Below are 27,961 nucleotides of genomic sequence, written 5' to 3'. Positions count from 1 at the left end.
CTGATCACCGCCTGTCCAGGTGATTAATGTGTATGCTGCTGCTGACATGGTCTCTACCCCCTAAGTCACTTTGGGCATGACAGACTAATTTTTGTAGAATGTTGCTTTGTTACGTTACATTACTTCCCCAAAGGCTGAAGAAAGAAGATTGAGAATCTTTGAGATGAGTGTTTTAATAAACAGATCAGATTGCAGTGGGTTAGAGATTTTAAGATAGGTCTGAATATGCGATAGGGCTGAATAAAAAAATTTTTAAAGCTCCCGTGACGAATTACAGAGTAGCAGAATAATTCCAAAATTGATATTTTGGGGGAAGCAAGAAAAGATGAAGTCCAAAATACAGATGGAAGGGTGCAATGAATATTCTTTTTTTATAAAAGAAGCTTCTGTTAAGGATGAGAATAGAGATGTAGGGGCAATGAAATGTTAAGTAAAAACAAGTGTACCTGAAGGAGCTTTACCAGATAATCTCCTTGTTACCCCTTGGTATCCTTTTGTTTTCCTTCAGCATGTGGACATCGCGGCATTATTGATAAAATACAACACGTGCGTAAATGCAACAGACAAGTGGGCGTTTACTCCTCTTCATGAAGCAGCCCAAAAAGGCAGGACGCAGCTTTGTGCCCTGCTCCTAGCACATGGTGCAGATCCAACTATGAAGAACCAGGAAGGCCAGACCCCTTTAGATCTGGCAACAGTAAGTCCTCACTTCAGAATATTTAGAATTGGAATTATAGAATAATTCCAGGGATGACAGTAAATTCCAAGGTTTATTAGCAGGTTTGCTTTAGTGGTGCATATTATCCCTTAGGAGAAGAACAAGTTTCCTTCCTTCTGGAAACTTGAGAATTTAAGTTCTTGTTGTTCTTGTTGCTTTAATTTAAAACTATTAAAACAAACTAAGCAGTAAGTTACATTTTTTGACCATACTTGGAGGGAAAACATGAATCATAGGAAAACTTGTGTATAGATTGTATTCTCAAAGAATTACATTTAGTAAGCTATCTTATCACCTTCTACATTTCACACAGTATGCTAGAGCATTTGGTGTTTATGGTAATTTACCTGAGGGGATGAGATAATCAAAGAAAAATGATCTTCTAAGCAGTATATCATTCTTCTGAAAATGGAAAAGTAAACTGATATATTATAGAAATATTTTCCAAATTAAATTTTCATGATTAAATGTGTTATTTAACTACAGAATTAAACACAGTACAGAAACATCTTTCCTAAACTTTCTGGAAATCAGGGAGTTACTGTATGGTCACGTAATTTAGAATTTTTTAACCAAAAATACTTCTCTAAGCCACATTCTGGTTTATACATCTATCACTGAGGATTAAACAATTTCAAAACATGTAGTGGCGTAACCAAAACCAAGTGAGTGACTCGCTGCAGTAACGTGTAATTTCTCAGAGTGGTGTGCATTGCCTGCTCAGCTGGGCAGCCCAGCTGTCTGTGCAGCGTCTTTGGCTGGGAGCTCAGCAGAGGCTGCAGCACCCAGGACGGCTTTAAGTCTGCAGCACCTCTCTGTGCGCAGTGTCTCAGACTCGGTGATCTAGTCCAAACTTCTTTATAGCATGGGAGGACTGTTTCTAAGAGAGAAAAGTAGAAACCACCAGTCCTTTTAAAGCCTGACTCAAAAGCTTCAGAGCACCACTTCCTTTGCATTCTAATTGTCACAGCAACTCACAACAACCCAAATTGAAAGGAAGGGATATAGGTGCTACCTCTTGATGGGAGGAGGGGTACAAGATGTCTAGGGAGGAAGGGATTCCCCCGCATACTCTAACAGCACTTGTGCCCAACAGACTGAAGAGTTCATGAATAAGCTGGCCAAAGCTCTGTCCCTTTGAAATTTCACCAGGTTTTTATTGTACATTAAATTATTAAATGTGCACTAAATAAATGAACAAAAATCATCATAGTTGTTAAGCATAAACATAGTATGGAAACTCCTTCTAAAGAAGAGACTGAGAGTCATTGTTCTGAAAAGTGCTCTTTTTTAGAAGAAAGATGAAATATTTTCATTTTTAACTCTTCATATCTTTGTTAGTTTATATGTCCTTTGAATACATGGGTAATCAGTATGAACAACTGTGTCATACTTTTCATTTAGTGTTAAAAAAATGTGTTTCTGGGAATCAATATAGTTCACATTCTTGGATTCTTTTCACAGTTAACTTTTTTCTGTGTGTGTTGTGGTGAAAACACTCAAGATATACTCTCAGCAAATTTCAAGAATATAGTACAGCATTATTAACTCATCACAGGCTGCACGTTAGATCCTCAAAAAATGAAATATTTTTAAAAATATTTTGAAATACCTTGGAAAAAATTTGATACTATTTTTTTTTAGTATCGAATAGTTTCTACAGTTCTACCTACTGAAACTACTGGGACTCTTTGGAGCTGTCGATCAGAGAAGGAAAGAAGAAGGAATTGTCAAAAACTAATAGGGAATAATAGAGCATCCATGAAAGAAAAAGATTCACTCCACATTTGGTCCTTAGTGAGAAACTTATTTTAAGATGTAATATTTTGTGTGTGTGTTTTATTTTATCTATTTGTTTTTTAGGCCGATGACATCAGAGCTTTGCTGATAGATGCCATGCCCCCAGAGGCCTTACCTACCTGTTTCAAACCTCAGGCTACTGTCGTGAGTGCCTCTCTGATCTCACCAGCATCCACCCCCTCCTGCCTGTCTGCCGCTAGCAGCATAGACAACCTCACCGGCCCCTTAGCAGAACTGGCAGTAGGAGGAGCGTCCAACACCGGGGATGGCGCGGCGGGCGCAGAAAGGAAGGAAGGAGAAGGCAAGTACACCACTGAATGCCCGTTTGGTTTTGGTGTTCTAAATAAACAGATTCCCTTTTTTCTATTGGTAGTTATTGAACACCTCACTTAAAGATATCCTGTGTATGAGTTTTCACGTACACAACAGTTCATAAGAAACATGTCTTCATAAATTCCCACTGTTTGAGGCACCAGAACCAGACAGCTACGGCCCCTGCCCTCACGGATCTTACCCTCCTTCCCCCACGCTCTGCTGTCCGGGTACCTGAAACTTTGCAACACACACTTTATTTCATCAGTTGTTGACTCTACTGAAAAGTGTCCTCATTTGATTTCTCCTGTGCTCAACTCACGGCAGGAAAGTCTAAACAAGTGTATTCCTTTCTTTGTATGGCCCTCCTGCCTGTCTGCCGTGAGTTTCCCTGCCATGAATAATATATTTGGAGAACTAAGGGCCAGGGCTTATGCCTTCCTCCAGTTTCCCCAAGAGGGGAAATCTTAGCAATTATATAAAATAAGATGTTTTCTTTAAAAAAAAAATGCATTCATAGAATAAATTCCTTGATTGACATCTACATTGTTATTACTTATGTATATCCCAATACATCCTATTCCAACTATAGTGTCTTACTGAACTACTGAGTGAGTCTTGTTACTGAAATTGTATCAGAAAAATGAAGAGATTACATTAGAAATGAAAACTGAAACAATAGCTAAAAAATTTAGATTTTTAAATTCCACTGTTAAATATTCCACTAAAATCACTATATTATGCTTTAAAATATTAATATAAATACTATTGGTAAGATAAACTCTGCTTTTACTTCCCCATAAAATTCAGAGCTAACTTGAAGTGTCTGAATTAACTTTATGTAATTTGGATCATTTTATGCTATGTGAAAGCAGCTACATAACCAAGGGTGTGTCAGAGAGCCATGGCTTTAAATAAATACTGAAACTTCCTTTAGATTGATATACTTCTTTCTGAAAAACTTTAACATGTGTCTGTTTTAGTTGCGGGTCTTGACATGAATATTAGCCAGTTCCTAAAAAGCCTTGGTCTTGAACACCTTCGGGACATCTTTGAAACAGAACAGGTAAGCTCTCATATAATGTCCAGTCTTTTCAGTTAAATACTAGGAGTTATTAATTGCCAGTTATTCTTTCTCTTTTGCTTCTTAACCACTCTTTTAAAACTCAAAACGGATTTCCAAAGAAGCTAGAGGAATCTACTATTTATGCTTCTTTCCAAAATTGTCCAACAGATGGTCAGAGTCTGTAACGTTATGTTGTTGTATCTTTATAAGCAATCTGGCTCAATATGTTTTATTACATGTCAAAATGTAGGCCATGAAACCACCTCAAAAGAATGTTTTCAAAATCTTCCCTCGTCTTGTTCCCAAAAAGTTTATTAGCCTTTATTCACCTCATTTTATTACTGGTGTGACTAGATTCACTTAAAACTAGTAAGAAATTTTTATGGTAACTGATTAGCAAAATTGTCACAAAGTAGTTGTCCATTAAACTAGAAAGCAAAATAATTCCTAGGCAAGTGTACCTTTAAAAATTGCTCCTTTATGAAGTTTCCACTATCTAGCTAGAGACTAAAATATGTTGAACCAGAACTTGGCCATATGCTTAAAGACTAGCCTATTTTCAGATAGATCTGAAATGCCTATAAAAATGTTAGTATGAAGTCATCATTAGGTGTTTATGAATTAAGATCCTTCTGTTTGTCAGTCTGTTTTTATATGGAATAATGAGTTTTTAACTTATCACTGTATGATTTTATTACCATTAAGTATCAAGTAATAAATTCCTGAGTTTGACCTGGGTATTATCAATATACATAGAATCTTAGAATGGGAAACATTTTTTAGAGATCAGTAAGTCTTTCTCCCAGATACAGGAATTAACCCTTTTTATATCCATGTGGAACAATATCTTGTTACAATTTGGACAGGTATGATAAAATGCTTCTAATCTAAAATACACCCACATCTGCTCCATGTTTAATCTGTTAATATTCTGTTTATCTTTACCCTGTTTTGCACAGAAATCTCACCCCTTTCTGAATATTAGACAAGCGTTAGCATTAGACTAGCATTTCATACAGCCACCTTGCCATATTTCCACAGACCTCTGGCTTAAACAACAGAACTGTATTCCTTCACAGTTCTGGAGGCCTGAAGTTCAAAATCAGGGTGTCAGCAGGGCCTCAGTCCCTACAGAGGGTCTAGGGGAGAATCTGCTGCATGCCTCCGTTAGCTGCTAGGCCCCTTCACCTTCTGGCCACATTCTTTCCATTTTTGTTTCCATCTTCACCCTGCCTTCTCTGTCTCTTGTCTCTTTGTGTCTTTTGTAAGGATGCTTGCACTGAATTTAAGCCCTCCCCATCTAGTTGGAGATGATCTCCTTATCTCAAGATCCTTGACTGAATTTACATCTGCAGAGATATAAAAAAAAAATTTTCCAAGTAAGGTTCTTCTCAAGGTCTGGGGCTTAGAACTTGGACATATCTTTTTGAGGGTCACCATTCAGCTTGCTACTTACATTCAGCTAGCCCTTCTTACATTTCTAAGACCTACTCAACTTATCATGGATTTATCCTTCTAATCAACTACCCACTCCTCCAAAGTTTCTCCTAATTTAGCATAATAAATTCATCTTCTTTTTTAGTTATTCTTTTTGTGGATATAGTGTCCAAATTCTTTACTGCTCTCTGACCCATTCTGATTTCTTTGTAGGCATATAGTTTGTTTAGAGTTAAAGTCCAGGTCTTTTTCATATCAATGATGAAAGACTTTTTATGTCAAGATTTTTCTAATGCGTTGCATTTTAGCTAATTTCTTCATACTATATATTGTAGTTGATCTTTAATGCTCTTAATGATCAAAACAGTGGGTAGAAGTAGCACTAAAAAAAGACCTTGATTCTGATTAAGGCATTTAACCTATCACTTGCCTTGCCTGTAAAATATAATAATACTTTCAAAAGTCCAGATAATTAAAATTCCCAGCCTTGTACTGCTGTGCCAGTTTTTTAACTATGCTTTAATGAAACAATGGTTATATTTTCTGTCTGGTGGTGAGGGTTTTATAAATGCTATAGTAATTACCTTTGCCTTTAAGCTTCACCTGCCATTGATTCACCTCTGGCTTGGAGATTTCTTATGGGAATATCCTACACTGTAAGACTCTTCTTCCTGTATCCTTTCTCTGAAGGTATTAAAGCTGTTTTAAAAGCAGTATCCTCTGCTACAGCCATATTCTGACCATTTCCCTTCTTCCCACGTCATATCCACAATAACTGTGAAATATCACATAGCTTTGCTTAATAAAAACAAAGACCCACGTTCAAGCAAATCATTCCAGTTAGCCATTTTTCAAAAGAGTTCAGCCTCTATTGTTTAGTCAGTTTGCATCATAATTTTTTTTACTTTATATATTCTCTTTTATAGTAATGGTACCCTGTGGCATACTTATCTCATTTTCTTGTTTTTAATAGTTTAATCTTACAGTTGGTCCTTTTGACAACTTACCGTAGTTTCATCGGTTTCATTGTTATCTTTTTCATTGCACTTTTGTTCTGAGTAAATGGTTCCATTGATTTTCCTTTTGCCAGAGTAATTTCTGTATCCTCTTTTTTAATCAATATGTTGACGCTTCCATTTAACGTGTATTACCTAGCCTAATTCCTTCCCTGCAGACAAATAATACTACCATTCTCTGTATAGAATTGTGTGTGGCTGTCTTCTTGCCCAGTGTTCAAGCAATCAAAAGTTTTATTTGACTGCAATTGTTTCTTGACTAGCCTTTAGTTCTAGAGTAGTAAGTTCTGTAACCCTTTCCATAACTTATCCAAAGGACTTTCTGCCATTAGCATTCTGCATCAGTCCAGGAGAACGTGATGAGGGCAAGGTGTTCATGAGTGAGGGGAAGTGGCAGGGTGTGTGTGTGTTGTGCCCATTTAGTTCTTGTCTATCACTGAGATGCTTTGACACATAATAGATTATTACTTCTATTCTTTCTGATATTTCTCTCCCAGTGGAGTGGGGAAGAAAGATCATTTATTTCTCCTCCTTCAGAGCATCATCACCCCACCTCTCACCTTCACAGTTGTTCTTTCAGAAGTCTCTTAGCTGCTTGTTTGTCATGTATGTTTTGCCAAGTTCTGTATTAAGTAATACATACCTGTGTCCTTTGTAGTTAAGTGTCATACCTGTGTCACTCGGGCCCTTCCTCTGTAACCTGGCTTCTTGACTATGATACTTTTTCTGTGGGAAGGGCTGCTTGATTTACATTGCAATTCTTGGAATATAAATGCTGCGACTTGTGAACATACTTGTGGTCCACGTATACATATGAAAAGTGACCTTATCAATTTTTATTTCAGAAGCTAAAGACAAAGGCATGGACTCAGTAAATTCATTATGAACATGATTGCAAAGTTAATTCTAATATCTGTTACTGTAGCCTGCAACCTCGCAATGTAAAAGAAAGCCCTTTTTCATTCATTAAAACCCCAGTGTTTCTCCCTCCACCCCAAAGAAAATAAATAAATCTTAGAAACAAGAGGCAGCCCTTCTTAAAGTAACACTCTCGAAGTGAAATTTGCTTTATATGCAAGATGATTTAACTGATACATGGGTGATCTTTATGTGAAAGGTTATAATTTGGTTTTAATGTATGCTGAGTATAAATAACTGGCCCAACAAACTTGTAATTTCCTAGATGTAACTAAGTTTTTTTTAAAAAGTGAGTTAAAGATAATTTTCAGAAAAATATTTCTAGCAGTATAAAAGCTTTGAATCTTGGAGAAACATGTCTAAAATTCAACTTCCAGATATTTCCAGTTCTTTTATTATTAATACAGTAGTATCATCTTCACTCATCATCAGAATTTGGAATAGTCTTTACTCCCATGCCTTGCTTCTCCTCCAGCATTTCTGTGATCATGCCCCGGCATCTCTCCCTTTGAAGTTTCTCTCCAGTTCACCCCTTCCAGTCTCCTCCACCCCATCGTCGTCATCTTGTTCACAGTCACTTTCCCTTCCAGATCTGCCTCTCGTACCACTGTCCTCCTGAAATACAGTTTTGTATTGCTCTGCTGAAAAGGTGTCCTTGGACATTTTGGACACTATCTTCACTTGATAGTGTAAAACCCATAAAGACCTGCTCTTAGCCTGCTGCTCTGTCCGTCACTTTTTTTGTTCCTGTGTATACATTACACACTAACCATTTTGAACCTTATTATTAATACCAGAGTCTCTCAAATGTTTTATATTCACTTGGTTTTCCTTTTGTACATGGTGTCCCTTTGTTGTAAACACCCTTCCCTTCTTCCTCTAAGTCTTCCTCCTCAGCTGAATTATTACCTTCTTTTAAGAACCTTTCCTGACCCCCTTCCTGTTCCTATCTTAGTTCCCAGTCCTACTTATAACCGCAACACAGAAACCTTCCTGAGTGGTCCCATGGGACTCCTCCAAAACACACCAACCTTTACCAAATATTTGTGTTCACTTTTTATCTCCTTGGTAGAGGAACTGTCATGACCTGTAGTGTTAGTGTTCTGTTTGTTCCTTAGCCCCACTGTTTTACTACCAACTGGAGCCAGCTGTTTACCTTTCTGAGCTGTAATGGGTCATTTTAAAATTAAATGTTTAATTAGTCACTTTTTGGGAAATACCTGGCATATAGAAGGTACTCATTAAATACATTATGTATGAACGAATGAACAAGTGAACATAAATGTAAATTCAACAGCTAGTTATTTAAGGTTTTCCAGTCCCCAGTTCCAATAAATATAAGGACAAATTGAGTACCATGTAACTCAAAACAGTTGAATTTAATGTTTAATTATTTTAACACTCTAGTCATCCCTTTTAAGACAAATAAGCAAAGGGAAAGACAAATATAGCAATACATTTCAGCTCTTCTGTATACTATTTTTATGATTTCACTGAGCCTGAATTTCTTCATAAGGACAGTAATAGTATATCATGGGTCATTATGAGGATGAAATGAGGTACTCATTTCACAATTGGAATCACATAATGAACAAATGTATCAAACATTCTCCATTTCTTCTCTGAAACCTAATACTATGTTTTGTTGGCCTGGTTTCTGCTTCTTTCAGACATACACTATACATATCAATTCAGAAAGGCTAAAAGACTCTAAATTGAAGCTGCCACATAGATATAAGATCCTGTTTTTATGTCAACATGATCTGAAGTTTAGAAGAAAAAAGTGGAAATATCAATAATGTTTCCAAATTATATTAAAATCACATCTATCTTAAAATGTAAACACTCCTATTATGTTGCAAACTCTGCTGTCTCAAAGATGTACATTTCAGAACTGTGGTTTTTTTAGAAGCTTTGCCAAAAACTTCCTTTGGGTGACTGGAAGTGAATTGCCCATTTTGTGCAATGGAGAGATTATTTCTTAAATGGCCACTTAGGAGAAATATAGCAAATTATTTCCAGAGAGTGAATGATGTATGCTTTTTGCTCTGAGAGGATCAGACTCATTATGTAATATTTTATTCTCACAGTAAAAATCATCAGAGTTCCAGACCTAATTTGTTAGTTTTTTAAAATGTTACGTACAAGTATAAAGGTAGAGAAAGCCATGAATAAAAATTTCTTGAGTTGAAAAAGAGTGTTTATCAAAGGATTTCTCGGTTTCCCAAGGAAAAAGAAAATCAGAAGCTGATCTTGTGAAGTAGTATCTGGATTGTCACAGGACCAGCTGCTTCTGAGTTGAAAATCCAGGAGATGCAACTGCTGGAGATTTCACCCTGTGCATTCAGAGCACCACCACTGGGTGGCAGTAGAGTCGCAGTTACTTTTAGTAAACAAAGAACGGACTAGAGATCTTAGATCTTGCATTGTGGAAGCAAACCACCTCCATTTACAGGGATTAAATCACCAAAACTTTAAAAAAAAAAAAAAAGACCAAAACTTTTAAACCACTGTTTTGAATAAAATAAAATGTATGTTAGACTTCAGGGATTGTTAGATGGCTTTTAAGCTCTTACAAATTCTACCTACTCTCTTCTCCAAAATGGAATTCTTTATATAGTTTCTATATAAGATGGTTTGTAATCTAACTAAATACTTGTGATATAAATCTTGCTCCTTTCTCAGGCAGCCTCTTCCATGCTTGAATACTTCTTAGCACTGGGAAGTTCTTTCTTATCTTTCTTTAAATCCCACTTCCCTAAAGCTTCGTCTGTTTCATTGTGCTGAGCCCCTCTTTCCCCTGCCATTCGTCTTTGCCACCTTCTGGGTATTGAGATCTGGTATTTCCCCATTTTCAAGCTGCTGGCTGTCTCCTCTCATATCTTGAGGCAAGGAAAATGTGGTGGAATGAAATAATCAAAAGGAAAAGTGGCAATGATCATTTCATATTTCCGTAGCATTGTTTCTCCCATTTACCGTCTCCATCGACTGAAAACAAATCAAGGAGTATTTCAAGTGAGCAAAAAGCTGGTAAGTTTATGAAGGCAACTTTAAGAAGATTTAAGTTCATGCTGATAAAGGAGACAAGAATTTTCTTAATTTGGATACTGGAGCATTGAAGACAAATGGAAGAGTTCTCATCATCTGAAGAACTGTTAAAGATTTAGCAATTAATTTTGTTTCATTTTTCAGATTACGCTAGATGTGTTGGCTGATATGGGTCATGAAGAGTTGAAAGAAATAGGCATCAATGCATACGGACACCGCCATAAATTAATCAAGGGAGTGGAAAGACTCTTAGGTGGACAACAAGGTAAGCTATTAAAAATAAAGAGGTTTCAGAAATTAGTGATAAAGTGTCCTGTGAAGTGAAAGTCGTTCATTTCATGTCCAACTCTTTGCAACCCCATGGACTATGCAGTCGATGGAATTCTCCCCGCCAGAATACTGGAGTGGGTAGCCGTTCCCTTCTCCAGGGTATCTTCCCAACATGGGGATCGAACCCAGGTCTCCTGCATTGCAGGCAGATTCTTTACCAGCTGAGCCACCAGGGAAGCCCCGTGTAGTGTCCTGCCTGGCATTTAATCAGGTGGCCCGACCCCAGAGCTCATGCACTCAGCTTGGCGTCTCCTGCCTGTCCGTCTCCATCATTGGTCTCACTCTCCCTCTAGTCATTTAGGCTAAAAATCAGAGCCACTCTTTCCTCTCCCCCATAACACCGCATCCTAAATTTCCCTGGAATCTGCACTTCGGTCCTTTCCCACTGCTGCCACCCAATCCACGCCACTGTCGTCTCTCTCCTGGACTGACACAACCACCTTCCAGCTTATCTCCAACAGTCACCTTTGCGGCCTCCCCCCCACCCGGCTCCCCAAACCTTCCTTAGATGATAACCAGAAGACTCTTCAGAGTGACTGTATGATCGTATCATTCCGGTGCTTGAAATCCTTCAATAGAGTACTGTTGGTTTTAGGATAAAATCAAACGTTCCTAACATGACTGTTCAGAAGCTGACCTTTCTGTCTCACCTTGTGTCCTTTTCCCTCCTTCACAACTCTCAGTGCAGTCTTTTTCTGTTGCACTTTGCTGTTAACACGCCTTTCCTTTTCTTTTTTGGTATGCTTCCATGTTTATCATTTCTCTGTTAGCAGTGCTTTCACTATAGAAAAGCAAAGAGAGAGAAAAGAAACAACTTGAATTAGTCTGCAGAGACAGTAAAATTGTAAGAGTGACATGAAAGTAAATATTAGCAGATATTGATCTTGAGTCTTGCTTATTTAGCTATAGTAACTCAACAAGAATAATGAAATTAACAAGAATAATGTATTTTAAACTTATTATATAAGTGACCATTTCAAGCTCTCACAGATGATAATTCTTTTAGAGGATAATTCTTACAGTTTAGACCTGACTGCATTTAATTACAGTGTGTTCTCTTTTGGATCAGAATCATGTATGTTCATGATTGAGTTCAACAAATAATTGTTGAGTCTGTTGCGGGTATAGGGAACTGTAAGAACAGAACAAATTGAACCGCAAACACATCTCCATTATGTTTTTCTTGTCTTTGGATGTATTTGTTGAATATTACCTTATATATTGGGTTCAAGTTGCAAATAGCTTAGACTTGTTCCAGAATGTCAATTATTTATGAGAGTTTTCGCCTGGATAGTGTAGACCTTTGTTTAATATGTTAATTTTTCTTCCCTGCAGGCACCAATCCTTATTTGACTTTTCACTGTGTTAATCAGGGAACTATTTTGCTGGATCTTGCTCCAGAAGATAAAGAATATCAGTCAGTAGAAGAGGAGGTAATGTACATCAAAATTTTTCATTATCTTTTCCTGAAATCCCTGCTCACACCTCTTTTTCCAAAAGAGGTAAACTTGTCTTATATTGACTGATGGTCTGTTGCCTGTTTATTATTGTGTCTCCCTTAGCCATTGTGGTGGCATGTTGCCAACATTAACACAGGACTACACTATGTTGCTTTCACATCAGAACCCCTAGGGTTTCCAGTGGGTGGGCCACCATGTACCTTTTTACTCTGGAGACTTTCCTGAAACTCGTAGAAGTAAAGACCCTACAGAACTATTTTTTCATACTGTTAAAATGCTACCTAAAAATAATACGGAGTGAGAATCTTGTGTCATAAATAATAAACATCGTCTAATCTTTATTTTCATGAAAGTTCTAAAATGTGGTTATAAAATAATATGTGTGCTTAGGAAACCTGCCTCATAACTCCAGTCAGCTTTCATTTCTACAGTCAATTATTTTAAAGTGCCAGAGTAAGACTTTGTATGAGCCTCCTGGTAGACGTGATGCCACAGAGATGCCCTATGCCTCACTTAGCTTATGCATCATAAAGTGCCTAATGGCATTATCATAATAAATAAGCTTCCTAACTAATTCCACCTTTTGCAGAGAAAGGCATGCCTACATTTATTTTGTTTTCTACATCTTAATTATTGCTGATATTATTCCCATCCCAGGGTCTCAGGACCCTTACCCCAGGGTAGCATTTCACCTCGTACTTAGTTTATCAGGAAAGCATCCTGTTTTCTCCTGTCTTACTGGGTAATCATTCTCCTTGTAGTAAGTAAATTCTGATTATAAGGTCAAAAATGTAGTGACTCACTTCACCGAGGGAGCGGTGAGATAGAGAATCAACTCTGAGTCAGTTCTCTGAGAAACTTAGGTATTTAAAACATCTTAATTTTCAAACTATCATAATCCTTAATTTAGAGAGTAGGAGAAGGGTAAGTAGTGTTCAGAAGAGTTATTCCACTTTCTTACTTACACGTTATACCCAGCTTCCCCCGTCTGTGTAGATATACTTTGAGATCCCAGAGCAAAGAGACGACATGGACTTTTTCACCTAAGGGACAAAGATTTATGAATTTTTATAAATTCTTTGTGTTTACTTTTAGCACTAGTGTAATGGGGTATTAGTTCAACGTTAAGAGTTTTAGTTTGACTTAATCACAATGTTGTTTCTCCTCAATAACAAAATAGTAATGTGGGTGACTTACTGTGGTATTTTACCCCATGGTGTTTGCAGAAAAAACTTTCAAAGCTTTTATTTAAAAATAAACAGAAAGTGCAAAAGTTTGATATTTATGTCTATTTTCTCACCAGAAATACTGATTCAGTAAACTTGTTGACTCATTTATAGTGAACTCCTGATTACTTACAGTGCTGAGTCTTAGACTCATTAGCGAAACAATACAATAGAATTAAAATGTTGAAAACAACAGGGGGAATGTCTTCAGAATTCCACACTGGCCTGTTTTCAGAAAGTTACTTTGTTTTGTTCTATAGATGCAAAGTACAATTCGAGAACACCGAGATGGTGGTAATGCTGGTGGCATCTTCAACAGATACAATGTCATTCGAGTAAGTTTTGAGCATTTCAGGGTGAAAATTGGATAGCACAGCTTGCCTGACTCTCAGATATAAGCTAGATCAGCTGGCATTCGTGAGACAAGTATGGTGATAAGACTCCCAGCACAAATTTGGAATGTAATTTGTTTTCACTATTTCAAAGTAGTATTAAAGGCCTCGATTTTTAATCTGATTTTGTCAGTGATTATATCAGAATGCATATATCTCTTAATCTCAATATTTTAATTCATAACATGAAATAAATGACTGCCACATGCTTTTTTCAAAGGGGTGTCATAAAGATGAATAAAATCTGTTGATAAATGGTTTAACCCTTTGGGTTAATAGACCTATTGACATTACACCAGTGCATATCAGAATTACCTGGGGAGCTTTCTGAAAGTGCAGATTTACAGGCCCCTACAACCTGAAGTCCTCAGGTGATTCTGAGGTATAGCCAGGTCAGGTGTAGATAACGAACAAAAAGTGTAGCTGAGAATTGTCACTAAAAACAGAGTATTAACTGAACTGTAGTGACCTGGCAACTATATCGTTTTTAAATAATGCTTTAAGCAAACAAAACAAAAATTGAACCTCCCTAAAGAAAAACATACTTTTTATTTTAAATTATAGACTGCCAGTTAACATGCATTTCACTGATTTGTTTCTTTCTTCCTCATCTTTAAAGATTCAAAAAGTTGTGAACAAGAAGTTGAGAGAACGGTTCTGTCACAGACAGAAGGAAGTGTCTGAGGAGAATCACAACCACCACAATGAACGCATGTTGTTTCACGGTGAGCACCCACTGGTCATTAGCTCTGAGTGTTTGCAAACTCCAGGAAGGTGAAAAGCCTGGGGTATTGACTGTATTCGTATTGTGTTAAAAATGGTTTGTTTTTATTTATCTTTTTTCATTACATGTTCGTACCGGCTTTCTAAAGCATTACATGTCTGGGCTTTCCAAGGCATTTACAATGAAAATAATTTATCTGAAATTGTCTCAGAATTTACATTGCATACTGAGCCATCTAGATGGTGGAACGCTATTTTTGTGGTAGTTTCAGCATAATTGTTTTAGTTTATTGAATTATCTGTTTTTGCTTAAAGCAATGCTGGGTGTAAAATAATCTGTATTTTCAAAGTTATGTTGTACTTTGCTATCTAAAATCCCATGTCATCTGCAAAATCCATATAAGTTCCTCGCTGGACAACAGCTATGAGTCCCTGGTAAAATTCTAGTACATGATAGTAATTTCTGTATTGTAGACCATCCTACAGAGTAAACTTTTCATGTAAGCATTATTAGTGTTACTCTGCCAAGTGCAAATAGTATGCAGCTAATGGAGATTCTGGAAAGTGCTCAAAACTGATCTGTCTTTATATTTTTAGGTTCTCCTTTCATTAATGCCATTATTCATAAAGGGTTTGATGAGCGACATGCATATATAGGAGGAATGTTTGGTGCTGGGATTTATTTTGCTGAAAACTCTTCTAAAAGCAACCAGTATGTTTATGGAATAGGAGGAGGAACAGGCTGTCCCACACACAAAGACCGGTCATGTTATATATGTCACAGGTGAGCATCATTCCTTCTGTGTAAGGGTTGCTATCCTCAGGTCATGGACCAGATTAGTTTCTCAGGCTCTGCAGAAGTCACAGGTCATTCTCACTCTTACTCCTAACGAATCAGACCATCCTGGGGGTTAGATAGGAACAGCTGGTCAGCCCCTGCTCTAATCAGAGCCACGACGGCAGAGTCAACAGCGGTTGTGGTAAAAGCCAAATGTTTGTCTGGGGAAAGCCAGGCATAGGTTTCAGCGAAGCTCCCTCTGTCTTGACTTCCTCCCCGGGCTCCACTCTCCTTATTTCAGATTCAGGACAAGATTGAGAATTATTTCTGGAGAACAAGGAGCCTCTAGCGCTAATCACATTTGAACTAGAGCACATAACTTCTCTAAACAAGTAGAATCTTTCATTTGCTCCTGGTCGGCGTTTGCCCCACAGGGTATTGGTATCCCACACTGGGCCACTGCATCTGCAGGCCACACACAGGCACAAGGCAAGCTGGTGAATAGACATGAGCCAGCTAGGCAGGGCCTGCATCTTCTCCTGTCTCCATAGCAACAAGGATGCCCTGGGGCAGAAGGCAGGAAGCAAGGGCTGTCAGGTCACACTTCGTGTGACATATGGACACTGGGTATCGCCGTGGCAGTGGGCCCAGCAGGCTGAGCGGGCAGAGGCCTATGACACTGTAGTGCCACCACAGTCTCAAAAAGCTTCCTTCTAATGCGAGTCCAAACCTTTTCCTCTGGGGCCTACAAGAGGATACAGTTGCTGCCAAGCCAACATCACCAGTAGCATCACACTAAAAAAGCCAGCCCAGGCAGGATTCAATTAAACTGGGTCTAGCACAGTTTTGATTCAAAGTAATACTTGTTTAGTCATAATGCACAGATCATACTTCATTACTTTACTTAAAAACTACTTGATTGAATAACAACTATTTACAGTTAACAGTAGGACCAAATCTTATAGCTTAGTTAAGATGTCTATTAATATGTTCAAGTATTTATTAAGGGTTTGCACACTTTTATTTCAAAGGGCCACAGTGGTAAATATTATAGGCTTTGCAGGCTGTAGGATCCTTGTCACAATGACTCAGCTCTGTGCTGGTACAGAAGCGGCTACAGACAGCCTGTAATGAATCTGTGTTCCAATAAAGTTTTATTTACAAAAACCGGTGGCAGCCTAGATTTGGCCCATAGTTTGCCAGTGCCTAGTTTATTTAATACACTGTCTTCCCAATCAATCTTTCTTTCCCTCCATAATATTTAACAACTGCTTCAATTCATGTTTCACTCAGGTAGTGAACTTTCTGGCCATATATTGAAGCTAAGTATTTTTATATATAATCCACTTTTATTATTATTCTTTATCTCATCTCAGACTTTACGTCTTCATAATGAGTAAACCTAACTTTAATTTCAGACACTGCTGCCATATGCTTATTTTCTTCACTTTCCTCCTATCCGTCCACACTCATTCTTCCAGAATGCAGTTTCACCAGTATTTGTCTTTTTCCACTAGTCAAAACTTGCCAGGTGTTATCTGTGATTGATTTCTAAACCATACCAAAACCACTTTAAACTTAAAGTGTAACTATTGAACCTGCTAACTGCTTATAGTAAATCAGTATTTTAAATCTCATCCTATTCCTACTCATAAAATTAAAAGTGACATTTAAATTAGCTTGCCTTATGTTAACTGTCTTTTTAAAAAATCAATAAACCTACCAGTTATACCATTCTAAGATTTAAAGCTTCCTTCAAAGTATTGCTTTGCTTTTTTCTTCAGGCAAATGCTTTTCTGTAGAGTGACCCTTGGCAAGTCCTTTCTGCAGTTCAGCACCATGAAAATGGCCCACGCCCCCCCAGGCCATCACTCTGTCATTGGGAGGCCAAGTGTGAATGGGCTGGCCTATGCCGAATACGTCATCTACAGAGGAGAGCAGGTATGGTGCTCGTGAAATAAGCGAGACCAGGCTACTGTAAACAGTTGATTCAAAATGCGAAGACCACATAAGAATTAAAGAAAACCATTTAAATGTAATAATGTAGATATGAATTTAGTTGAATTTCAAATGGATTGAAAAGGAGAAAAAGCAGATTAACTGTATACACGAAAACAATGTTTTATTATATGCCAACAGTCTTGGGCCAGGTTAGGTGTGGAATAGGGCGAAGAATTGCAAACAAATCCTGGATTTCATTTAGATCTGTTGATTGTGGGCAAAGATTTGAAACTCTTTCAGGTGTATTCTGGGATTAAGCAAATGAGTAAATATGTTGATGTGTTGATTTTGGGAACTGGGTTCTCACAGTGGAAGAAGAGACGTAAATATGGAATGAGGGAAGGTAACAATGACTCTAGGGAAGGGCAGAAATTGGAGGTATTGATAGGAACGAATGGCTTCTAGTAAATACGTATATGTTTGTACACATGTAAGTATGTGTATGTATAGGTTTATGAACAAGAGATATGTGTAGGCATATATATATGTGAGTACATATGTGCATGTATTTCTTAGCACTGTCTGCTGAAAGCCAAAAAAAAACCCAGTAGCAATGAGGACTCTTCAAGCCCAAATTTTGGCCTGTAATACCATGCCCCATAGAAGGATCTTTGAAGAAACAGCTAATTCCAGGGCTGGAGCAGATTAGGAACTTGTTACACCAGAAAGTAATGAAGTCCTCAAAAAAGTGATGGGAGCATGTCACAGGGAAACAAAATCAGCTCAGAGTGGCTCCCACTGGCCAAATCTGAGATAATTTGAACATCAAAATAAGTATAGTAATAAATTTTACACCATTGGAAAGAATAGGAATTTATAATTCCATACTGATAACAAAGAAAGAAAGGAAGGAAGAGAGGGAGGAAGGAAGCTTTCAGGCTAAATGAAACCCAGAGACAGGACAGCTAACTGCAGATTCTCCCCCCAAAGTAGATCTGGTACTAGAAGAAAAAGGACGTTATTAGATCCACAGATAAAATTGAAATATAAATGGTAGGTTAAAAAACATTATGTCAGTATAAAATTTATATATGAGAATATCCCTATTATTAGGAAATAAGTACTGGCATATTTAGGGATAAAGAACCATAATGAGGTATATTACTTACTCCGAAATGACTCAGGGAGAAGCATATCTGAATCTCTCTGTGTGTCTGTCTAGTATATAGAGAAGTAGGGGGAAAGTCCACATGATAAAGCAAATAGGATAAATAAAACTTAACAATATTTGGATGTAGGTAAAGGGTCAGACACGACTGAGAGACTGAACTTAGAACTTAGGGTATACAGGTATATTAGGTACTAGTTTAATTTTTGCAACTTAATGTGCCAGTTTGCAGTTGTTTACAAATAAAGAGCTTTTAAACTACCAAAGAATACTTTTGTCAGATTTTTCTTTTTAAATCAGAAATGCCCAGCTTCTAGAAAAAATATTTTCACTTTGACTCAGTAATTCTACCTTCAGAAATTTGTTTCAGATAAAATCAGTGACGGTCACATCCCAAAAAAGCGCCTAGAAAATTTTAGCAAACTAAAATTTTAACCAAATAAAATTTTAAACAAACTAAATATTTAGCAAAAAGGGAATGATTAAATGAATGTTAGTATATTTGTGTGCCTGTGATTTAAAAATACGTCTACATGATATTTGCTAAACACAGAATCAACGAAAACATAAGAACAATTATCTGGGTATTAAGATTATAGATGATTACAGTTTTCTCTACCGAACACTTTTCCAGATCTTGTAAGTTAGCTACGGGAAATAGAACTTCATTCACATTTGGGTGGAAAGAAATAAGAGATACAAATAATAAGTTTACACCTCTAGTATTTGCTGATCTTTTAACCATTTCCCAAGTACTTTGACTTGAAAACTTGTTGAAATTCTCTTGCTAGAAGAATTTAAAGAATGATGTGGTCCACATCATATTTGAAAGAAAAAAAAATAACTTGAAAATGTAAGTTCTTTTGTTTCAGGGGAGCACACCGGTGCTTCCATATGCAGATAACACATGGACAGTGTTAATTAGTGTCTACTAGTTGAGTCGTTGCCCAGGAGCAGTTTCTCCTGACTTACGGTAGTTTTCCTTTGCCAGCTTTTCTTTCATTCCCCTTAGTTATACCTTATATCATATTTCACCTTTATTATCAACATTTTTAAGACCACGTAAATGTTTTATTCAGAGGGCTGATCTGAAGAGCATAATTTATTATTGGTGGGATTGTTTCTTTAGAATTGAAAAGATATATTTAAAATTAACTGCACTGTACTTGAAAGAAAAATAGTTCTGATTTTAGTATATGACTGGACTTAAAATATCAGGAATATTTTAGTATTTTGTACTTTAAGCTTCACATTAATTAGACATAGAGGAAGTATTCTCTGGTCATTGGCAGCTACAGAGATGTGGCCTGTTTTACTGAAGTGATAGGAACAATGCAGAGCAACTTAACCTGGAGAACGGAACAGAACGATTTGTAGAATGATTTTCAAACATACAGAATCATTCAAGGAAGCATGATGCTTCTTCATCTCAGTGGAGAATAAACTAAAAGCACTTGAGTTTAAATTGTAGCATTGAGGATCTGAGTTAAGAATTTCCTGAAAGTGAAAGTCACTCAGTCGCGTCCAACTCTTTGCGACCCCATGAACTATAAAGTCCATGGAATTCTCCAGGCCAGAATACTGGAGTGGGTAGCCTTTCCCTTCTCCAGGGGATCTTCCCAACCCAGGGATTGAACCCAGTGTCTCCCACATTGCAGGCGGATTCTTTACCAGCTGAGCCACAAGGGAAGCCCAAGAATACTGGAGTGGGTAGCCTATCTCTTCTCCAGCAGATCTTCTAGATCCAGGAATCAAACTGGGGTCTCCTGCATTGTAGGGGGATTATTTACCAACTGAGCTATCAGAGAATTTGGCTACTAAAAGTGGTTGTTGAATCTTTTTTTCTAAGTACTTAAAAAAATATGCTCTATGCTCTTAGAACCAGCTTGGGTTTAGAGTAAGACTTGACAGGAAATAATGTTTGTTGGTCTATCCTGGGCACTTCTGGTCCTGAAGTTTAGTTAATTCCCTTGACTTAAAGCCTACTTCTGGACTTTGATATGATTAATTCCTGTCTCAGACTATGTGCTCAGTCACTCAGTTGTGTCCAACTCTTTGCGACGACATGAACTATAGCCCTCCAGGCCCCTCTGTCCATGGGATTTTCCCAGCAAGAACACTGGAGTGGGTTGCCATTGTACACAGAAACAATTCAATAGCCTAATGAGTAGGAACCAGAAGCACTCAGAATGGTATGAATGATTAAATCATTCATACCATTAGAATCTGCCTAAATTTTACATGTGTTGGAAATCTAAAATACCATACTACCAAATTCAAACGCTTGCGTTACTTATTCCTTTGCTTAAGCAACTTTTCTACAAGCAAAAGGATGTATCACACAAAGGATCATAGAAGACGGGGTAGAGGCTCATCTTCAGAGCCATTCTCTTTCAAAGTTGCCTTTCACTAGTCAACTTGTCAAAATTACCTCCAAACTGTTGCCTCTAGGTTACTGGTGACCCTGCAAACCTCGCCTTTCCCCCTCCTCACTCAGTGGGTTACCTCATAATCTATGATTAACTTGAAATCAGTTCAGTGAATTATTCTGTCATTGAACAGACTTTTCTTGAAAATGCTATGTGATAGCAATCCACAAGGTGACATGAGAAAGATTTTTCTTTGCCTTAGTTTTCTGGTTTATGGCACATGACTCTCTAGGGAGGCATAAATGTAGTGTGATGAATTTACAGTATTCAGAGGTGAAATAACATGATAGCAATTCTGGGATTACAGGGTTTACACAGGTTTATGTACAGAGATGAAAGTGGACCTCCTCACTGTCCAGGCACCTGTAAATTAGCTGGCCTTTGCAGGCACTCAGGTGTATGTAGAGTGTGGGTTATGACCAGCAGCCTCTGAAGCGTCCACATGAAGCTGGGCTTCAGTATCTTACCTGCTCAAAGGGTGCTAAATGCTTTCTTCCTGTCCTTTCCAGGCATACCCAGAGTATCTGATCACATACCAGATCATGAAGCCGGAAGCTCCTTCACAGACCGCAACAGCCGCAGAGCAAAAGACCTAGTGAATGGCCATCGGTAAAGGCCGGATCAGATTTCAGCCTGGGCCTGGATGACAGTGGATTGTTTTCAACAAAATCAATATTCTATAAATCCCTGACAGCCTAGAAATAAGCTGTTTGTCTTTTATAAAGCATTGCGATAGTGATGAATATAGTATGAGTAACTGATACATACTCAACTGCTACTGTTCCCTTTGAGGAAATGTTTACAGGGGCGGCCTTTTAATATATCTCAGGCTCATTTTCATTGCAGTTATCCATCGCTAAGACAGGACTGCTTCGATCTAGACTTGGAAATGGGAAAAAAGACAACATAACCAATACTTTCCCAAATGTTCACAATTCACACACTACACTTGCTTTTCTACATATGGCCCGTGTATATAATAAATATACACGTATGACAGGTTCATTTTTTAGTTTTTTCTGAGCATTTATCATCCACTTTTTGTTGCTGTCATTGTTGTTGCTTACTTTGAAAATGAGCCCGAGCCTTCCCGAGGATATTTTGCACAGTCACACTGACTAAAATCACTAGTGACATAACCTGAGCTTCTGGCTGAGCAAGGCTTTCAGTGTCCACTTTTTTCCCCCCACTGATTTATTTTTATCTGTACCTCTTATCAGCGTAAACTCAGATGGAAAGGAAAAACGCCACGTTTCAGTTTCCTTTTATGATTGGCCAGTCTTACAAGGGAAAGGCACCCGGCGTCCACCTGATTTAGGAACTCCCAGGTTCAGAGCAAGTCGAAGCCCATGAGAGCCACTCGCACTTCCCAACACAGGCCTGCCTCCAAGGCGTTCGGGACAGTGCTGGAGGGCCAGGAAGAGCCCAGCCAGTGAGAGGCTGTGGTGACGTCCAGAGGGGAGGCCGCCGGGGAGGCCTGTGAATGCAGAAGCATCATTAAGACACGTGAAGGGCCCGGGGCGCGATCATACGGCAGCAGAAAAGGACCAGGAGGACTTGTCCAAGATAACACTGTTTCACTTAGCCTGCACCACCGGAACTGCCGCCCCAGAATCAGCTGCCTTACTTCCAGATTCGGTGGACTAACCATACTCCAGTAGAGTAACAAAAATACTGCTTGATTACTTCTCTAGTTTAGAAAGCTGGGGTTCAAATCCTGTTTAGTCACTAGATAGGCACAAATGGGAGAACTCTTTTGTTTGCTCCAAATTTGGGGTTTATTTTGAGTGAGGTGCTTCAGATAGTTTACATAGGTCCCTGCACTAAATTTTTGAACCACTGTCTCAAACTACTTAATAGATGAGGAGAACAAAAATGGAAACCAAAGCTCTTTCAGTTTTTTAAATGAAAGGAGAGAAATAGTCATACTGTTTCTTCTTGAAATCACTGCTTTGTTTTGCTTTTTTTCCCTCAACATTTGTCAAGTGCACATTGACACTTGTAAAAAAAAAAAAAAATTATCCGTGACAGTTCTCACACTTGTCCTTTTCATCTTAAGTGAATATTGAATTGAGTGCATTAGCATATTTACTTGGACATGCTGTGTGTCTACTTAGCTTTGAAGCAAAGTAATATAAATGTGGTGGAAAAAAAGGAAAAACAGTGTGATGGAAACTTGCCATTTCAATTTACAGTCCTGACAACTAATTTGCTTGTTTTTTTAATGCAGGTTGATTAAGCTGTGACTTCATTTAATCTCTTAAAGAAAAATAAAACGGTTACACGCAAAGATTCTAGAATAGGGTCTTAAAAATACACATTTTGCTTTCCTTTTGGCTTGAGTCCAATGCTAGAACTAGGCATCAGGAACTAGTTTTGAGTTTTATAGCTGAATCTTGCATGGGTCCTCAAAATTAAATCAAGAATTAGCCTCAGTTGTTGCTTCTATTGAAGTTTTAGTGACCCAAGCTGGGTGTTTGTGTCTTGGCTACTTGTTTAATAGCACTAGAATTCCACACAGAGCTCCCAAGTTTGATATTCATGAAGAGGGCTTTTTTCCTCCCTTCCTTCTTTTTTGCTGTGTTTGTAACAGTGGGTTGAAGGAATTGGCATTTGTGTCGTTTTCAGTAGCTGTGAAAGTGTATAATACTTGCCTCCAATTAGATATAGTTTAAAATGGTAAACACAGCTGTGATTTTTAGTTAAGTAAAAGGATGAATATGGTATGGATCTCAAAAGCTTTATAGCTTCATTAAAAACATAAGCCACTACCCACTCAACTGTGGTTCTATGTCGTTTCCGTCACACTAACTGGGTTAATGGATGTGCCAGTTGAAGCTTCAGCCTTACATTTGAGAAGCTAAGCCGTGGTTCAGTATTTAAACTGCCAATGTTCTATCTGACATTCTGTGTGCCGAGTAAAGGTACTGTGTAAGGAAGACATTTGCTGTGCTTCTTGTCTTGTAATGATTCGAGTATGTAGTAGTTCTTGAAGGAATGTGTACATATTACTCATCTGCTGAAGAGAATGAGGTAATCAATATCTCATAGGAGCCAAATACATTTTTTCAAAACTTGAAAACCAAAGGTCACCCTGAGCGCGTTCAAGTTAGCAGACATTGATTGCATTTGGAATTTCTACCCATAGTAGTGTGAAAAACCCTTTGGAGCTTACAAGCATGGCATTCAGTTAGGCTGAAATGCAGTTTGTTTCTTGTGCACGCTCTACGGAAACACTAGCAAGTGAGGGCTTCCTTTGTGCCCGCCCCTGAGTTGACCCCTCTGTTTCCCAAACCACACAGGAGAGAGAATCCAGACCCTCCACCAGCCCGCTGCAGGTCTGACACCAAAGGGCTTCTAGCCCTGATAGCCCAGTTTGCTAGCTGTTGGCATCAGTTAAGTGGTCTGGACTGGGCACTTTTCTTCTTCTTCTTGGCCTCCTTCCCTTTTCCCCAGATGGCTAGTCTGGATTTAGGATTAGCTCCAGCAGTTACCTTTGACCCCACTCATTTGCCTCCTTTCTCTGTCTTAAGTCTTGCATACATACAGCAACTGTACCTCAGCTTCCAGTTCACAACCAGAGTCGGGTAGTAGGCCTTACGTTCTCTGCTTAGAAGATTCAGTCACTTTGTTGACAGATGACAGCGTGGAACCCAGAGTTCTAATTCTATGTAGAATAATGGCAGTACAGCCAGAATCCTTCCTTTATCTTTTCCTTCTTGGAATTTGGAATTCCTAGCTTCTCAATAACATGAGTCGAGTGAACAGTACGAGGATGTTTGTGTGAAATGACATCCTTGTGGTCCTCTGAGCTTGATGTTAGCGGCTACACTGACTTCCCCTTGCTCTCAAACAGCGAAGTGCGTTGATAGGTGCAGAGAAATACCCGAATGTGGCAAATAAAGTTAATATAGAGTGATAACTTAGCCTCTATTCAAAAAATAAAATTTTGGTGTATGCTAGAAAACAGCATTAGAATGCAGTAATTTGTCTGTGTTTTTCTCTATCTCACAGCTGCACAACGGTTCTTGGCCAAGGCTCACCCTCGTTCTTAAACACCTGTACCTTCTGGGTTCCCGTGAACACTTTCAAACAGAGATGGTGTGTATTTTTAAGCACCTTTCCCCTAGGATATCCAGATCCCACTTGTATGATAATCTGTGATAAACAGCCTTTTTTCTGTATATCTCTGTTGGGCAATTATCTGGCATAGAGCTATATAGATTTTAATCATTCAGGCAGTGCTGAAAACTAACATTAAGATAGGGTTTCCTGCATCAGAAACTTAAAGACTAAACTTCTTTGATGTCAGATGACAGAGAAATTAAAAGAAAGTAATTGTGAAGATGATATTTGTGCTATGGCTGGACACGTCTAGCATATGAAAAGGAAATGCATTTTAAAAAAAGCAACCTTAAAAAGACCTTGTGCATTCTGAAATTAATAGACAATTAAAATTTCTTAAGAAAGCCTTAACTATGGCAGAGAATTTTTAACCTTCTCCTAATAAACACAGAGTTGTAATTCCATTTCTCAGCATGTGAAAGATGTCAGCATGTTGGGTGTATCTCCATGTATCTCACACCTGATAAACTTAAGTTGATGAGAGTCTATTTTCTAAGGAATCCTCCTTTATCTGCAGAACAGCTGAGAGGATCAAGCTGTCCCCAATTCCTCCGTATCTGAACTTCCTCAGCTATCAAACATTCTGGTTGAGACAAATGATTTCAAAACCCATGAAGTTTTGTGCATGTAGGGGTTACCAACAACTCATGAAGGTACCACGTAGAATTTGAGTGTTGCACAAGCTAATTTTGAACCATTTAAAAATATAAACCACAGTGATAAGTGACAAGCAATAGGAAGCTAAGATTTTACATACTCCCCAAGACTAAATATGCTCACAAAGTGACCAGTTTTAAACATCTGCAGAGGTTTTTAACTCCTTTGAGATAATATTCACACAGCAGAGGTGACTGCATTCTGACTCTTCATTTTTTCACATTTTCTCTTATGCTTTACACTTTCACATCTCCATACACACCCCACCACCCATCTTTTCAGATTTCTCATGCTCTAGGATCTAGAGTGTTTATTTATCTGCCTGCCCTTTTCCACAGGCAGCTCTTGAAAAGCCCCTTGTTGTCTCTTAGTGTTTGCAGAGAAGTACAGTTAAACCCTGGTGGAGGCGGGGGCGGTCCCTTACACACTCCCAGCCCCTCCCAAGGCTCAGGAAGAAAAGCTAGAAAACACAACAATAAAAATTAGAAAGGAGCCAAGATCTTTGAGGCTAATAGCCTACACCTAGAAGCGGACCTTGACTATATAACCATTATGTTCATGACACAGAATATTTAAACCCTTCATGTGCATAGAATACCTGCTTCTGCTTCCATTGTTTCAAGCTCACCCTGGCTATTGTCTTTGATACCTACAGACTGAAAGGTACTTATATCAAGGTTTCTCAAAAACATTTACAAAACCAGCTTTGAGGAAATCAAGAGTGTTTCCTGGCAACAGCATTTGAAGTAGTAAGTGTATTTTCTCATTGTGATGTTGGTCTGTGTACATAACCAATGTAGTGACTCTTCGGTTCATTATTGGTAATGTTTTTATTTGTAGTCTCTGTGACCCACCAGTGGCAGGGAGTTCCAGTTCACTCTCCTGTCCTTTTTTGCATTTGTCTATTTGTAGAATTGCCAGATAAAAGACACCCAGTTAAGTTTGAATTTCAGACAAATAATTGTTTTGCTTAAGTATGGTTTGCATTATTTGGCATATATTTACTGTAAAAAATTATTGTTTATCTGAAATTCAAACTTAACTGAACATTCTGGGCTTTTCGGCTTTGTTTTGTTTAGTTTTACTAAATCTGGCAGGCCTGTTGATTTGGTCGTAGGAAATTGCTTACAGCATGTAAATTCCTCTAGACTTCACTCTCTTTCACACAGAATGGAGGACCTTTTTCTCCCCCCTCGCCCTCTTCTTTCCAAAAGAGGGCATCAAGGAACTCAACCTGCCTGCATGGTGGGTTTCTATTTAAGACATCTTTATGATTATACTTAACCTGTACTTGTGCTTTGGCTAAATGTCTAACTTACAGTACTTGTAATTGTTTAATATTCAATAAAAACGTTTTTAAAGTATACAGTATGTGGGTAAAAGTTAGCTCTGAAGTGTTTTCATTTCCCTCTTTGTTCCCTTCAACCTGACCAACCTTAATGCGACTGCCCTAAGACTGCCGGAAAAGACAAACAACAGGTCCCTCTCACCATGGGACAGGTCTCTAGTGAGACCTGCATGAAGGGCCTTATCCTCACCTTCAGCCCACGTGGGAGTCCCTGAGGTCCAGCAACAGCAGAAGCACAGCTGCCTCTGAGAAGTACCTTTACAACAACGGGGCACGCGCCTTGGAGACAGACGCCACACTGGCTGCCAAGGCAACGGGGAGGCCAGCTAACCGCTATCCCTGCAGACCTCACTCGCTCCTTGTATGGGGGGGGGGGGGGGGGGGTGGCGCAGGAGCCAGCGGACCACCTGCCTCTTGTGATGGTGCTGCTGTGGTGGCTGTGACTCAGGCTAGAGAAGGTGCACCCTGTGAAGAGCACTTGGGACCCTTTGTCACTGGGCATGGTTCACTTTTCCTTGTTATTTTATAATCATAAGACAGCACAGTGGGCATCTAAGCTGAAGGAGCACCTGGCGTTACAAAGGTCATCTGAAGACTGCTGGTGGCCCAGTGGTTAAGAATCTGCCCTCTAATGCAGGGGAGACAGGTTCGATACCTGGTCAGAGAATTAAGATCCCATATGCCACGGGGCAACTTAAGTCCACATGGCCGTAACTGAGATCCAACACAAACAGATAATATAAAAGGTCATCAGTTCCCATTCAGCTGAGACCTGGCTGCCAGACTTGCAGCTTAGCATCTGCTCTGAAGACCTGCGTCCAGAACAAGGGGAAGGGAGTGGTGCAGGACTTCAATTGGCCAATCCCCACCTGGCCGATAGAGCTAATAATGAATAAAACATCTGACAATATGTAGGTGACATGTTCATTTTGTTAATAGGATTCTTGGCATACTTTACTTGGTCAAAGGCTGATGTGAAAAGTAATTCTATTCATCTCTACTTTCATAATTCTGCTTACAAGTCCGGAGAATGTTATACAAAGCATAAGATAAATTAGGTGTTTAGGAA

At 38.6% G+C, this 27,961-nt stretch overlaps 1 protein-coding gene and 1 long non-coding RNA gene across 3 annotated transcripts in view; one reads left to right on the top strand and one right to left on the bottom strand.

The window, feature by feature from the left end:
* Positions 1-26,926, top strand: part of TNKS (tankyrase) — a 153,473-nt gene extending 126,547 nt beyond the window's left edge. For both annotated transcript variants that reach the window (XM_070459944.1, XM_070459943.1), the window contains 10 exons: positions 509-697; positions 2,582-2,819; positions 3,814-3,896; positions 10,460-10,580; positions 11,981-12,078; positions 13,592-13,666; positions 14,343-14,448; positions 15,044-15,230; positions 17,009-17,165; positions 21,272-26,926. In XM_070459944.1, coding sequence (XP_070316045.1) covers positions 509-697; positions 2,582-2,819; positions 3,814-3,896; positions 10,460-10,580; positions 11,981-12,078; positions 13,592-13,666; positions 14,343-14,448; positions 15,044-15,230; positions 17,009-17,165; positions 21,272-21,358 — 1,341 coding nt within the window. In that variant the 3' untranslated portion in view covers positions 21,359-26,926. The remainder of the gene's footprint in view (positions 1-508; positions 698-2,581; positions 2,820-3,813; positions 3,897-10,459; positions 10,581-11,980; positions 12,079-13,591; positions 13,667-14,342; positions 14,449-15,043; positions 15,231-17,008; positions 17,166-21,271) is intronic.
* Positions 7,639-27,226, bottom strand: LOC110143870 (uncharacterized). The gene is made up of 4 exons (XR_011485126.1): positions 27,083-27,226; positions 13,071-13,148; positions 11,296-11,426; positions 7,639-7,882 (listed from the first exon to the last, which is right to left on the bottom strand). It is a non-coding gene; the product is annotated as an uncharacterized lncRNA (long non-coding RNA).
* Between the last annotated feature and the right edge of the window lie 735 nt (positions 27,227-27,961).

This window comes from Odocoileus virginianus, chromosome 32 (genome assembly GCF_023699985.2).
Source record: "Odocoileus virginianus isolate 20LAN1187 ecotype Illinois chromosome 32, Ovbor_1.2, whole genome shotgun sequence".
In the NCBI taxonomy this organism is placed as follows: domain Eukaryota; kingdom Metazoa; phylum Chordata; class Mammalia; order Artiodactyla; family Cervidae; genus Odocoileus; species Odocoileus virginianus.
This window is presented reverse-complemented; position numbering and strand designations above follow the sequence as displayed.